This window comes from Gekko japonicus, unplaced genomic scaffold (genome assembly GCF_001447785.1).
Source record: "Gekko japonicus isolate JY-2015 unplaced genomic scaffold, Gekko_japonicus_V1.1 scaffold1224, whole genome shotgun sequence".
In the NCBI taxonomy this organism is placed as follows: Eukaryota; Metazoa; Chordata; class Lepidosauria; order Squamata; family Gekkonidae; genus Gekko; species Gekko japonicus.
This window is the reverse complement of record NW_015163125.1, coordinates 267,279-282,976: the sequence shown is the minus strand read 5'-3', so window position 1 is coordinate 282,976 and position 15,698 is coordinate 267,279. Positions and strand designations below refer to the sequence as shown.

At 39.7% G+C, this 15,698-nt stretch overlaps 1 protein-coding gene across 2 annotated transcripts in view; it reads right to left on the bottom strand.

Moving 5' to 3' along the window:
- Positions 1 to 14,724, bottom strand: part of EIF3A (eukaryotic translation initiation factor 3 subunit A) — a 36,022-nt gene extending 21,298 nt beyond the window's left edge. For both annotated transcript variants that reach the window (XM_015406907.1, XM_015406908.1), the window contains exons 1-12: positions 14,604 to 14,724; positions 11,231 to 11,421; positions 9,017 to 9,153; positions 8,538 to 8,701; positions 8,022 to 8,221; positions 7,557 to 7,765; positions 7,033 to 7,204; positions 6,100 to 6,204; positions 4,669 to 4,767; positions 3,114 to 3,230; positions 1,548 to 1,733; positions 374 to 721 (exon numbers count right to left, since the gene is read on the bottom strand). In XM_015406907.1, the coding sequence (XP_015262393.1) occupies positions 374 to 721; positions 1,548 to 1,733; positions 3,114 to 3,230; positions 4,669 to 4,767; positions 6,100 to 6,204; positions 7,033 to 7,204; positions 7,557 to 7,765; positions 8,022 to 8,221; positions 8,538 to 8,701; positions 9,017 to 9,153; positions 11,231 to 11,421; positions 14,604 to 14,652 (1,977 nt within the window). In that variant the 5' untranslated portion in view covers positions 14,653 to 14,724. The remainder of the gene's footprint in view (positions 1 to 373; positions 722 to 1,547; positions 1,734 to 3,113; positions 3,231 to 4,668; positions 4,768 to 6,099; positions 6,205 to 7,032; positions 7,205 to 7,556; positions 7,766 to 8,021; positions 8,222 to 8,537; positions 8,702 to 9,016; positions 9,154 to 11,230; positions 11,422 to 14,603) is intronic.
- Positions 14,725 to 15,698: the final 974 nt, after the last annotated feature.

Sequence of the window (15,698 nt, the reverse complement as noted above, 5' to 3'; positions counted from 1 at the left end):
GTTTGGCTGAGTTTTTAATTGTGTATTGTTTTTTAATATAGAATTCTAGCTGACTTGTGTGGTTGGCATAACTTGACTTGCAAGGGACTTCTGTGATGGGATTAAAACTCAGCAGTAAAGTACAGTGCTACATGAAGGCCTGAAATTCAGTTCCTAGTGCTCTACCCCCACCCACCCCCAGTTAAAAGTATCTCAAGTAGCAGGTGTGGAAAAGCTCTCTATTAGAGGTCCTCTGAAAGCATAGATTCTACTAAGTTAAGATGACCTAACAATATGTCAGCTTCATACATTCTGCAAAATAGTCCTTAGTTGATGAACAAATTAAAATTAAAGTCATCTGCACATTCTGGAGGATAATCAATAATTTTCTTACTTCAATATCAATATCTTTGAAGGCCTTGGCTCCCAGTTCAGTCTTCTTAATCTGCTCCAGCCGTTCACGAACAGTTTTCTTTTTAATTTGTTCATGTTCCTGCAGAATGCGCTCCTTTTCTCTCTCTTTTGCCTCCTGCCGCAGTCTCTCCTCCTCAGCTTTGCGAACCTTCTGAAGTTCAGCTTCACGCTGTTCCATCTCTTCTTTTTCACGCTGAATATTCAAATTCTCAAGGCGTTCCTTTCTTTCCTCTATAGTCTGACGTCGAGCAAGGATACGCTGATGTTCTTTCTTTGAATTTTTTAAGTAAGCTGTAACAGCCTGTTGATGTTGCTCTTCCTTCTCTAGCTAAGATTAAAAAGCACAGCAAAAACACCTTTAAAATGTATATATTATGAGAGGTGAAAGCACGGCTGAAATTCAAAGAAGTACTATTGCATTTTTTTTTTGTTGCGTTGCAATCCTGAGATGAGGTATTCCAGTCACAGAAATAAATGGGTTTAGAATGAGTAAATCTGCATAGGATTAATTAATATAGTTGAACAATTATTCCAAACAAATGTTGCAATGCACAGCTGTTTAGAAGAACACCACAAATACATACATAGGAAATACTAAGCAGTCTTTAACATGGACAACACAACTCTTAACATTTGGCTCTCATGACAACACATATACAGGAACTGAAGAGGACCAAACAATGATGCAGTAACATATAGGGTGTGAAAACTGGAGGGCAACAAGATTTCTCATGACATTCAGTAAGACTTAAACAAAAAACTGTTCTCTAAATAAAAGTTGCTTGAAAGGTTAATTTAAACGTAGCTGAACAGTGTTTACCACGGCAGCTTTAAAAATGAGAAGCAGCACCATCTCTTATTGACATCACTGGCAATATTTTCACAGAGTGGGACTATATACAAAGATTTAAAACTATCCCTCTTACTTGCTCCCACACCCTTCTCTACTTTTTCCTTCCTAGCTTGAAAGAAATTGCTGCAGTTTCTCAAAAAGAAAAGAGTGAATCAAAGATACAATGAAATAGAATGAACCAACTGAAGTTTCAATGCCAGGCAAAGTAACAAAAGCAAATACAAGAACTACTGAGATGACCAAGAATACCAAACCATTTCTCACAAGACTTTCAAAGGTATTCCAAATTCTAATGACTTACCAACAGGTGAGGTGGTTTAATCACTTCAAGAGCCTTTGCAAGGGCAGAAGACATAGCAGTCAACTGGTTCCTGATCTGCTCAGAAGGCATGCTTTGCAGCTGTGGTCCAAGAGGAGCATCTTCCCGAGTGCAGTAATTCAAATCTGATCCAAAACTCAGAGTTCGAGTAGTGTGATCAATACGAACCTTTTAACATTTGAAGGTAAAGATAATTTATTTATATATTTGGACGATATTCCACAGTCTATTTTTATAGCTGTGTTAAAGTTTTCAACTAGCATTCTTTCCCACCTTACTACCAATGAATGCTAAGATTAACACAGTATATATGATTTATCCTTCTTAAATGAAACGGTAACAACTGACACAAAATAAAGGACTAGATCTAATGAAATGTACTGTTTACAAGGTCAGGAAATACATCTCTACACTGTTCCTGAACAGCAGTTCTCAAACTACTCTTGATGACTGGGGGACCCCCAAGGAGTACGTAGGATACCAGCACAGAGGGCTGACATTTCTGGGGGAAATAGCACAAAACATTCCTCCCTTCTTGCGCAAGCTCTTTGACTAAAAAAGCAAGATCTTGCACAAGACTGCATGTGTTTTTCTACTAATTCCCTCTTCCTTTTATTAATAAGCTCTTATGATCAGAGGATAGAATCATAGAATCACAGAGTTGGAAGGGGCCATACAGACCATCTAGTCCAACCCCCTGCCCAATGCAGGATACTGGATCACTATCTGTCAACAGAAAAGTTAACACCCAGGGCTCAGCAGAAAGCTGGTATGTGATCAAGACAGGCATGATCCAAAGATCTGAGTATCATCCCCTGATGACAAAATAACATAACTTCTCTATTGCATCAGAATCAACAGCAAAAATTGTCCAAGAACGGGCTTTTAGCAAAGCACCCCAATTTTGCTGTCAATAAAACATCCAGTCTGCTGAACATAAAAGGGTATAAGGAAATTTAAGTACGAGGCGAGGATTGCAGAAGAGAAAAACCTCTATTGCAAAAACTGAACATATGCATTTTGCACATGACTGCAGACTAACAGGTTACCTTCTTCTTGATCATCCTTGGGGCTTCCTGATAGCCCATATTTCTAATAACAATGAGGGAAGGCCGAAGAATTTCAGTCTATTGTCTGCACACTTCTCCCAAACGGTTCTGAAAGTATCTTCCTTCAACAGGTATAAGAACCACCACCACCCCCAAGACACTGGGCAGACACCACTCTATTCCCAAAGGTTCTCCAATCCAGAGGAACAACTTTTCAAGAGGGGAAGAGGGAGATTTATTCTGGGAACTTGTTCCTACCTATTATCTTTAATTAAAAGTTACCTGAATATCAAGTTTCTGACTAAATATTTTTGTAAACATTTGTACCAACTCAAGAAGTATTTAAGAATGAATTAGTCCAGTATTCATTCGTTGCATCTAAAAGAACAAAACAGTTTTCACACCTGAACAGGTTTCAGCATGTTTTAATCCAAGATCTCAGATTTACTTAAAGAACAATGTGTCTGAACATTCTGAAGAGTTCTGCTATAGCACTTACTTGCAAGTCACAATGCCTGGCTGCATCTACTATTGCACGTTCCAGTTGGAAAGCATCAACAAAAGGAACCAGAGTAGTCAAACGAGAAAACTCGATGCTTTGATAAATTTGGGCCACCTGCATGACACATGAATATTCAGCTTTTTCCAATAATTCTAAATGAGCAAAAATACTTGTGAAAAGTAAACATCAGCATTTACAGCTTGAACATTAACAATAGAGATGAACATTTAAGGGAAACATATGGTTTCTGAATATATTTAAAGGGCTTGATAATTCTACCAAGCAAGATAATATGTATGAAAGAGACTGGCAGCAGTCACTATTTACAGCAATGCTGCTAATTAGCTTTCAAACTGTTCCTTTCGCACATCAGAAATAACACTGCTTACCAATGCAAAGAAAGCAGGTCAATGAAATGTGCATGTGAAAAATCAAGAAGTTAAAGGTCTGGATCCTAGGCATCCTTCTGCCAGACAAGAAGCTGCCTTCTGTTGCAAGAGGCTCTATTGATGTAGTAGGCAGGAGGACAGTTTTGCCTGCTTCTTCTCCACCTCACTGCATGCTGCCTATATCTTATCTGTATGGGTCCGCCAACACCTAGTATTCTTTTAGGGATTCACAAGAAGCTGCTAGGGAATGGGGAATGCAGGAAAGATCACCGGTGTTTTTTGCTGGTGGTGCTGCACAGGTCCAACCAAAATAGTATGAATTAAAAAATGTTTTGACATATGGAATCCATGAATGATTTAGCCAGTTGTATTTTTAATGTGTAAAAATACCTCATACGAAATGTTTAAAAAAAGAACTGAGAGGATGCTGGCTATTGCCTTCCTATGCACTTTTCATGTTGAGTGCTGGAGGATTAACGTGAGCCAATTACAGTGCTTTGATTGGTTTGATGCTGGCTCTTTCATGCGTGAAACGTACGCAATGATCCTTTTATATGGGTTTCAAGCAGTGCTTCTATGCTGCTTACAGACCATTCAGTAGAACAGTTGCAAAGTATTTTTCAGCAGTTCAGGATTTTATTGTTATGTTGATGGTAGACCGCACAAGGCAAAAGCAGTTAGCTCATCAGTCACTCACCAAGGCCTTGTAGCCTTGTAACCAAAGCAACAGAGCTACTGCTGTCTTAGCGTTGTTCCCATATTGTTTTCTGATGACAACATAACTTCTTTGCATGACAGGGCAGATCACGTTGATAGGTACCACACTAGTAACACGCCTCCTAGCAAGGCAAACATTGCTGCTCTAACCACCTGGGCAGAAGTTGCTGATGTTACTGGGAAGAGCATCCAATCATCACAAACTGCAACAGCTATGTTGCTAAATTAATGAAGAAACTGGACATCAAAGGCAACAGACACACCAATCAACAGGCTAGTTAAATCCACTCTATGTACGTGCATCCAAAATAAGGAACTCTTTCAAAACTTGAATCAACAGAACAGAATTACACTTTTACACGAGATGGATTTTTTAAAATACAAAGAAACTGAGAAAAGTTACCACAACCATACACTACTTTTAAAACTTTGTTTTGTAATCATACCTGCTGAAGCAATCTGAGGATGGTATTGTTTTGCAGATGAGGGATATACAACTGCAGTTCTGATTCTTTTTCAGATTGGTCTCTTACCCAGTTTAGAACCTGTACAGAATCATTCAGAGGCTTTTAAGACACCAGTTAAGAAGCCAGTTCAGACAATATATCATTCTAAATGTACTTCACAAACCCCCACTCACTCACACCCCCACACAGTTCTTCCCAGATGCTCGCTTGCAGGAACAATTTTAACATTCAGGTTACAAAGTCACATACTTTGGCCAATGAAACTTTTGCTGCATCAAAAATGTTACATATCAGATTTTCTGAGACGATGAGAATTTTGATAGCCAAGACCTGGTTGCTTCTAATTTGCATGCTGTAATTGCTCATGAGAGTTCACTTAGGAGTGTGTGGGAAGGGCTCAAGCAACTGAATCTAAAGAACCCTTTAAATATTTTCAGAAAATTATTCTCAAGACCAAAATTAGCCTTCCATTTTAAAGGTGGTCAGAAAATATTATTTTCTAGCACATTCCCCAGTGTCTTTTTTGATTTTTCACAATGTGTACATTAAATACAGTTTTGTTTGAAGGTGACTGACAGTGATGACTAACATCTGCCACACTGTTAATTTACCTTCATCTATTATCTAGCACATCAGAAATATCTTTGTTCCTAAAGGTACTAAGAAAAAGACAATGAAATGTGCTTTAACAACTCTCATTACATGTCCACTAATAGGCAATTATTCAATTTTCTGGATAACTGATGCCACAATGAACCACAAATACAGACCTGAAATTTTTCTTGCTAACAGTATCACTTCTCTTTCTACAATGAAGAAAACTTTCAAAAGCTATTTTTAATTGGTATGACCTGGTAGTTTTATACTTTGCAGTGTGTACATGAAGTCAAACATGATAAACAAATAGCCACAGAACAAAACAGAACAAGGAGCTCTCATGGTGGAACTGTGTGTGACACAGATTCTCTCCCTCCCACTTGCAGCTTCAGAGCAGTGATCTAAAAGGGGCAGAAGTTAGAAGGAGCTATTTAAATCCTTCATCTTTGCCCATTAAAAATCATTTGCAAAACTCAAAGAATCATTATCTCTAAGCTGCCTTTACATCTGCTAGGGAAAATGTACAAGGATACGTAAGTTTCCCCAAAGGAGATAAAAGTAGGTGGGAAGGGAGTACTTTGCAGTAGGGAAAAAAGGCACTGAAGTGTTAAGTATGCCCCCCGCCCCGGTAGTCAACCCCATACAGAACCCACATACAGAACCCACATACACCCCAGATAAAACTTCGTTTAAAGAACAACTTCAGAGAAAAAAAATTATGTAACAACACACAATGTTCCACCCAACAATTTCAAGAAGAACTACGTGCAAGTGAAATGGAAGTCCCCCTTTTCTTAAGTTTTCACCATTTACCTTACAAACACGACCACATAACTTCAGCGGGTGAAAATCTACTTCAAGCCAGTTATACAGTTCCTTCACTTCTGGGACAACATACTGTACTACATTAAATCTCACCTACAAAAAAAAAGTATGATAGAAGGTTGTTACTTTTGTTTACTTAAAGAAAATTACTAAACAACATTAGGTAAAGGTAAAGGTTTCCCTTGCTCAAAAGCCAGTTGAATCCGACTCTAGGGATGTGGTGCTCATCTCAGTTTCCAAGCCGAAGAGCCAGCGCTGTCCAGAGACATTTCCATGGTCATGTGGCCAGCATGACTAGATGCCAAGGTGCACGGAACGCTGTTACCTTCCCACCAAAGTGGTACCTATTTATCTACTTGCAATTTCTTGCTTTCGAACTGCTTGGTTTACAGGAGCTGGGACTAGAGACGGGAGCTCACTCCGTGTTGCGGCACTCGAGTCTCGAACTGAACTACCGACCTTCCAGTCTGCAGTTTAGCGTCTTAACCACTTGAGCCACCACAGCCATAACATTACTGCAATATTAATATGAACAAATTTTTTTTTAAACAACTTTTTCAATTAAAATTATTGGGACATTTAAAAACCACTTTTTACTTGCAAGCAGAATGACGGGGACAACATGCATCCTCAGCTGCAACAATGTGCAGAATGTTACCTTTACAGTTAGATTACTTAAGGAAGCAAGCCCACATAAATTATGTTCCCTTGGGGACATGTAACACTAGTTCTATCCAGTGTAACAGCCCCTGACATACTGGAATTACAATTACAAAGTAGAATCCAAGAGAAGAAACCAATAGCTTTTACTCAATTTTGGTGGTCATTAGAATATTCTTCAGTTCTTTCACAAGTGTCACTCAGGTGACTTATGACCAAGGATATAAACTACCTAAAAGTGATCTTCTATATGTTACTTACCATGTCATTAATAAGAGAGATCCGTGTAGGAGGAGCTTGAAGTCCTAGAAGTGTTGCTAATCGCCGTTGCTTTTCGACAATTATGCCATCCATGTCCAAAAGACGAGCAATGTCAGTTCGTTCAGGAGTTATGGGGATTGAGAGAGTGGCCAAGAGGACTCTTGTTGACATCCTGCCAACAGGACATTAGAGAAACACACTACGAATAGTATTGCTTCACTCACTATTTATTTTCCCCCCTTTGTAAGAAGAACGTGCTGTCAAGTTGCAACCTATTCATGGCAATCTCAACCATGGGGAGTTCAAGGCAAGAGGTGAGCAGAAGTGGTTTGCCATTGCCTTCCTCCACACAGCGACCCCAGTCTTTCTTGGTGGTCTCCTATACAACTACTTACACAGCTAGCCTTACTTAGCTCTCAAACTCGGATGAGCTTGGGCCAAACTGGGCTATTCAGGCTGCTCATACTGTAACGTATCATGAGTACTATTATAAACAACAACCCTACACACAAATATTTGCCTACCTCTGCATCTCATCCTGTGTGAGATTCTTTCGCATCTCCCTTGAGAGATGGTAAAGACGATGAAGCGTGGAAGCATGAAAAAGTGCATTTCCCGATTTCCAGAATACAGTGGAAACTTTGTGGTAATAATTTGCCATCAGCTGGGGCTTTGGAGGTTTTTTGGACAATGAGAACAGTCCATGTATATCCTCCACTGCTTTGAAGGCTTCCTGGAAAGGGGGGAAATTACATGTTACACCAGCAGTGGCTCGAGAAGGTAAGAAATGAGATGATGCAAGTTTACTAAAATCTAAGCACATTTAATTGTAAACTTCTAAATATAATCTTACATCCAACTATATGCTGTAAAATTAACTCTACACCTGTGAAGCTCTCTTAGCTACTGGATGTTACAAAGCATGAAAATAGATTTTAGATGGATGAGGCTGAGGACAGAAAAAAGATGCCATCAGCACAAATACACACCTGCCATAGCTCCATGCTGATAGCACTGTCCAGCTGTACAAGCCTGGTTTCCAAGTGCATTGACTGACTCTCTGGATTATTCAGGTTGATGGCTGTACTCTGATTGTGATGCCGCTGAATCTGACCCAAATGCATCCTTAGATTGTCACAGAGTTTGCGAAATTCAGCCTTACGAGTGTATTGCAAACAGAACTTGAAAGCTGCAAGAATAAATTACTCCAAATATTAAATGTTTTAATAGCTGAAAAGATAGTCTATGCTAAAAACAAGCATGTATTAATTCTCAAAAACGTCTTCTTAGAAAAACTTGAGCTACTTTTGAAAAAGTAATGAAAAGGCATGCATTATTAAAGTGGGATTGTTCTAAGGTGCTTTTTTTTAAGTTCTGGCTCATACACCACCTGATGAATTAAATTTCATATATATAATTAATTACGCCACACTTCAATGATTCAAAACCTTCAAACCTCTACTTGTAAAGAGGCCACATAAGTTTCGCCATAATTCCCATTTTACCTTGTTGTGCAATATCATGGTAGAGGCGCTCCACTCTAGAATTGTTTCTGAGAAGGTCCAGGCATTGTCTGTATGACTCCCATAGAAATTTAACCCAGGGTGTCAAAAGTAGCCGATCAGTACGATCTTGAGTGTCTTCACCACTTACAGCACTTAGGAGAACACTAGTTAAGAAACAAAAAACAATATTTTATGCCATACAATCCATTTCTCTTGCTTCCCAATATGTGTATAGTACAGCACAATGCAGTTAAACTACAGCATGTTTTAAACACATCTTTCAGAGTTATGGAGATGTAACAATTGTTTCAGGTAGGCCTGGTATGAACTTTACAGCAAGTGGCAGAGGATGTCAGAATTGGCTGTTAGGTTAATGTTTTCTTTTTGTGGGATCTGAGAAAACAACTTAGCTGGTCAATCTTTTTCCAACAAGCATGCTATTTCTTAAAGACAAAAATAATCCCCATAACATAACCTACCTCTCTGGAGTCTGAATATTATCCAGATCTTCTATATCAAGCACCATCTGCTGAGATTCTTCTTTGGCAGCTTCGGTTTTTTCTTCTGCTAGTTTTAAATAGGCTCGGACTACATCTTCCAAGGACTTGATGTTCACCTGCATCAACAATGGAACAATTAAACTAGCTTTGCCACATAAGAGTCAGTATTTTAATTAAGAAACTCAAAATACAGTAGTAAAATGCAGTAATAGATCTGAACGCAAATGCATTACTGCTTGTACTATTCAGATATCCTAAGAAGCCTACTGATATTAAGAATCAATTATTTGTTGAATTATCTGCTAATCATAGGTGATTCTCACACAAAATTAGATAACAAGGCAGAATCAAATATTGTTGGAAGATTTGAGCTAGGAGCACAAAATGAAGCAGAAAAGCAACTCATACAATTCTGTGAGGAAAACAATTTGTTCACTGCTGCTAATGCTTTTCCGGCAACCAAACAGATTACATAACTGGAAATAGAAGATGGAAAGCTCTGCTCTCTCTGCTAAAACAAGACCAGGAGCTAATTGTCGTACAGACCATGAATTGTTAATATTGAAAATTAAAATAAAGCTGAAGAAAAACACTCAAACATTCATAGTGCCAAAATATGATCTAAACCATATTCCTGAAGAGTTTAAAGACCATGTGATGGCATACATACTAAATTCAGCTGGTGTACCAGAAGACTGGAGTAGCAAATGTTATACCAATTTTTAAAAAGAATTCCAGAGGGGAACCGGGAAATTACAGGCCAGTCAGCCTCACATCTGCCCCATGGGACTTTTCAGTTTAGCAAAGAGACAAATAAGTGGCAACATGATAGAGCTTTATAAAATTATGCATGGAGTGGAAAGAGTTGACAAAGAGAAGTTTTTTCCCCTCTCCCAAAATACTACAACTCGAGGGCATCCAATGAAACTGATGGGCAGTAGGTTCAGGACAGAGAAAATGAAATACTACTTTACACAAAGAGTGATTAAAATGTGGCATTCGCTGCCAGTAGATGTAGTGATGGCCACAGGAATAAACAGCTTCAGAAGGGGATTAGATGGATTCATGGAGGATAAGTCTATCAGCAGCTACTAGCCATGGTAGCTAAGAGGAACCTCTATATTCAGAGGCACTAAGCCTGTGAATCCCAGAGCCAGGAGACAACATCAGAGGAAGGCCTTGGCATCTATGCCCTGTTGTTGGCCATCCAGAGGAACTGCTTGGCTACTGTGTGAGACAGAATGCTGGACTAGATGGACTACTGGTCTGATCCAGCAGGGCTCTCCTTATATTCATGTAAAAAGAGGTTTGCATTACCTTTACGCAGGACATATTATAAGGATTTAGATGACAGTGAAGTGAAAATTGGAAGAAGAAACATTAAATTTGAGATACACAGATAACACTACATTACTGGCTAAAGACAGTGATGATTTGAAACAACTACTGATGAAGGTTAAAGCAGAAAGTGTCAAAGCAGGTTACAACAGAACATCACAAAGACAAAACTAAGAACTGCTGAGAAGTTACACAATGGGAAGCCACAAAGGAGCTATAAAGGATTCTTTAAGCATAAGGATGTGAGGCTGATGACCAAGATATCACACCATAGTATTTCCCAGTACTATGTATGGGTGTGAAAGTTATACAGTGAAGAAAGCTGACAAGAAAAAAATGATTCATTTGAAATGTGGTGTTGGTGTTTTACGGATATCGTGGACCGCCAAAAAGACAAATCAGTAGGTTTGAGATCAAATCAAGCCCAAACTCTCCTTAGAAACCAAAATGACTAAACAGAAGCTATAGTACTTTGGTCACATTATGAGAAGACAAGAGTCACTAGAAAAGACAATAATGCTAGGAAAAGTTGAAGGCAGCAGAAGAGGAAGACTCAACATGAAATGGATTGATTCAATCAAGGAAGCCATGGTCATCAGTTAGCAAGACCTGAGCAAGGCTGTTGACAACAGGACATTCTGGAGGTCATTAATTCATAGGGTCACCATAGGTCACAAGCAACTTGATAGCCCTTAAAACACAGTCACTGAACATGTCTGATTGGTTTGACGTATTTTACAGACAAATCTCATATACAGTAAAGGACTAGCATGTACATTTCTCCATAGCATCTACAAATTCAAATTCTGATCTTATTAACCTCCTTTTGTTAACATAACTTTTCAAGTTCTCTACCTGCTGGCAGATATTCTTGTATTGATATAACCCTTCTTTTGCCAGGTGGCTTTTGCGGAGGTCCACGCAGAGCTCCAGGTACTTCAGCATAATCGGCTCGTGGATCTTTTGCCATGTTCGATGTTTTTTACTTTTCATAACATCGTAGAGAACATCAAGAGCAGGTTGCTTCTTCCCAACCTCAAGAAATTCTGGGGGGGGGGGGGGGGGGGGGGGGGGAGAGAAAACCTCTGATTAAAGCCAGCTCCATATATTTTAATTATTATTTTACTTCATATATGCCGCACTTTTCTCTCCAAAGAGGACCCAGAGAGCCAAACATTAGAAAAATGACCAATTCTAAACCTTTCAAACTGCTAGGCAGAACAGGATTGCATTGAAAACTGAGGAAAAAAATCTTCTTAGTCTGAGGGAGACTGAAGAAACTAAAAGTTAATAACTTAGAAACATAAAGCAAGTATTGTGAAATTGTTTTAAAGCAAGATTTGGCTTTAATTATAAACACAAAGGTTGCAATAGAGCTGATGATTTTTATTAGGCATGTTTTACAAATTGACCAAAACTGTCAGAGCTTGTGATAAATCTACTAGATCTGCAACCTATGGAATCTCCGAGTACCCCTGCAGCCGCAAAAATCCACATGTGTTAGTTTGCGTCTCATCAAACACAACAGGCAGACATAACAAGGGGATATATTTCTTCTCTCAACAATCCTGCCCCACGAATTTCAAGGCCCAAGAAGGCACAGAGATCTTGACTGAAAAACTGCATCTTAGTCTCCCCTGACAAATCTCAAGTTGTAACTAATTTAAGAGCTGAACAACTTCTTGTTCTTGAAAAACCTGCTATTCTTCCTTCACATTTATAACAACATTCCTTGGAAGGGAATTAAAGCAGGCATCTTACTGGTTCAAAGACAAGTTTTCCTGCATTTTGGCCTTTGTATCAGAATATGTAAATGTTGTGCAGTGACTGAGCTATTTACAAAAATTAGTTGCTTGGTATAAAAGAAAATAGTCAAAAATGTGAAAGGACAGCACTATCAAAGATTACAGAATAAGCAGAAATAGAATTTATATGCTTTCTAACACTTCTATGTCCACTCTTTCTATACACTCCAGTTTATTTTTATTACTGTTACTTATTTTTAAAGTGTATTCCTACGCATTCTAGCTCTCTGTGGCCACTTGGAGAAATCCATACTGACTGCGACCTTTCCCCTCTACTTCCCTTTATGTATTGCAGTGGTGACAAAGAGATGTTGCTGCATTTCTGGAGTATTATGAAAAGCCTCAGGTCAACTGGAGGAGTCCATACCACTGCACATTACCATGCTAGTAGGGCCCCATTTCCACGAAAGAAAAGGCTAGCAATGGTTAGAAACTGTAATGTGAGGTTCTTTCGTGGCACCATGAGAAAAATTCACACCCTGCGGTAGCAAAATATAAGGAGACCCAAGGCCTGCCAAAGGTTTTGAGGTATCCCTACATCATAATGTGCTCATTGCTTCCACTTTCCATGTATTGTGAAGTGCAAGATGGAACTATTACCAGAGGCCTTCAGTGACTGGAGATGTGCATTTCTGTTTCAATATTCATATTAAACAATGATGCAATCAAGTGATTATTGGTTTCACAGTCACTGTTGTGAAATTACAGGTTCCAAATCAACTTTAAGGTCAAGTTCCTAGTTATCTAATATTCACTATTTTTTAAAATTAGTTTCAGGCAGCTAGCTGTTTTAGCTGATAGTAGTAGAATAAAATTCAAGTACAGGGGCACCTTGGAGACGAACAAAATTTTCCTAGGTATAAGCTTTCATGAGTCAAAGTTGACAAAGCCTGACTCACAAATGCTTACACTCTAGAAATTCTGTAGGTCTTTAAGGTGTACTGGACTAGAATTCTGGTCTATTTTGAAACAAATAACATTTAAAGTTTAAAGACATGAAACACTGTTAAAATTTGTACTTCCAGAAACTGAACATATAGACGTATCAGATGAGGTATGCAAATTCAGGAAGTGACACCGCCTGGGCAGTGAAGGTTTCAGTAATTCCAAGAGTGGCAATGTGAATAAGCAACCATGTTTATTGAAATGGATTTTAGATTATTTCTACAGAAAATGTCAGAATTTAATTTCTTCTTCTAGTGATGATTCTTAAAAGTACCCAATTATTTATTTATTAAGCATATGATTACAGCCCACTTGAATGAAACTTACCCTGTGTTCATAAAATATTTGGTGGGAGAGTTTTTATGACACCCAACCCTGCCACTTAAAGCTTGTTCTTGACAGCAATTATGTTTCATTATACTAGCTTTAAGGCAAGTGTCTTATGTTACTGGTATTTTAGTAGACTCAGTGAAACAGACTATTAAGTCAGAGTAAGGAAGATGTGTCATGTCTAACAGCTGTGAACTTACTAAATACTGGTTTAAAGCTACATAGGCTATCACCAAGCTCTGTTCTACTTAACCTAAAATTTTCAAGAACACAACTTGCAGACAAAGGTATCCTCAGATAAGCCAGTTCTTTGAACAATTTCCCCACTTCTTGTAAGCAGTTGCCAAACAATAAGTTTCCTAAACCACACCAGGAAGCAAAAACGGGTTACGATTATTTTCTTCTAAAAATCCTTATCTCATGTTTTACACACTTCATGGAAAATATATCCAGTCCTACCGAATGCTATCAACTACTTGACCGACACCGAACAGTTTTTTCTTAGAAGAAATAACTATTTAAATGAAAGCAGGTTCACTAACAAAAGAAAAGGATGTGCAAGTGTGATCAGTATTCTCAAAATCTAGAACTGGGTTATGAACGTCTTTTTATAAAACGGATCAAGGGAACAGAGTGGCCGGCGAAGCCATGGGAAGAATTCGATCCTCCGCTCCGTAGTCTAAAACAGTAACAATACGCACAACTGGCTACCATCCCAGATAAACGTTGCAGACATTTTTATTGTAGCAGATGTGGGAAAGCAAAACACATTTACTGTCTTCACCCAGTCTCCTTCCTGCCACACGGCATAGGAGGGCCTCGGCTCGAAAGGCAGGCAGGGGCGCCAGGATGGTCGGCGATCAGCACGGGCAACAGGCAGGCCTTGCTTCGTATTAAGGAGCTGCCAGGGGTGGATTGGCGCTTGACCCCATCAGGCGGCTACAGGGCACTGCCTGCCGCTCTCCGCCACAGAGAACTGGGGCACAGGGAGAGGCGCTGCCCTAATGGGCGGGAGGGAAAAAACGAGCCTAGGCCTCAGCCTCCATTAACTCAGCATACTGAGACTCAGGCGGGCGGGGATCCAAGTCGACATGAAACGGAGGCGGCCTTCGCCACGGTGCCAGCGGCCGACAGAGACCCGCACTCACCGTTCGCCCGCTTCAGGGCGTTCTCGGGCCGCTGGAAATAGACCGGCATGATGGCGACGGCGTCTCCTCACGCGGCAGGCAAACCCCAAGGAGCGCCCAGCCAGGCAGCAAGCGAGGCCGGAAAGGGAGGGCGTCACGTGGTCCCTCACGCACAAACGTGTGCGGAAGTGAGGCAGTCTCCTAGAGCTTCGGCGCGGCGTCATCGTTTGGAAGAGCGCGTGTGCAGCAACTTCCGGCTTGTGTTGGTTTTTGACCTTCGCATAATAATTTGCGCGGTGTTGAGTGTTGCATGGTTTCGAATCCCCCATTGCCCCTGAAATATTCTGGTTGTAGAAGCTGTTAATTTACCTTTTGTTCTGATTCTCGAATCCCATTCAGAGATTTTCCGTGGCTTTGGAGATAAAAATATCTTTATTGGGTTTCCTCATTACTTTAGCATAGTAAGGAGTCCCTTTTAATGTAAAGTATAAATTATGTTGAAACTACAATGTTAACAAGATGACTTATCGTGCAGCCTGCTACTAGTTTAAGCAATTTTCTCTTGCTAGCAACATTAGTTCAATACTAAATATATACCATGCCTTCTGTCTAGTAGACCTAAAGGCTTCTTATTCAGGACGTCTCCCAACCCAGAACTGACCAGACAGAGGCTAATTTAGCTGTAATAAAGTTACTATATCATGGGGTGTCATTTGATTCCAACAATATTTTCAACACCTTCACCATCGCTAGACTTTAACCCACAGGATTCTTTGGTACCAACCATGACATGGGTATTTTCTAGCATTTCTTTAGTGAAGCCGAGAAAAACAAAACAGGAGACTTTGGGTCACTCACTACCTGCTGACTAACAAAGCACTGAGCTGACTCACAGGCAGGCACATGTGCACCTGTGGCATCGCTACAGACACAGACTTTCTGAACCGGGAAATCTCTCCCTGTGACTATGCAGAGTGCAAACCCTCCCCATTGTTTGGAAAATGATACCATAGTACCCAGTAGTCTCAGCATCCCAAAGTGCCTGCAGGCTGTAGGTATATTCCTGTGCATTGAAAAAAAGTGTTTTCTATTGAAAAATGGGATTCTTCTGCTTCC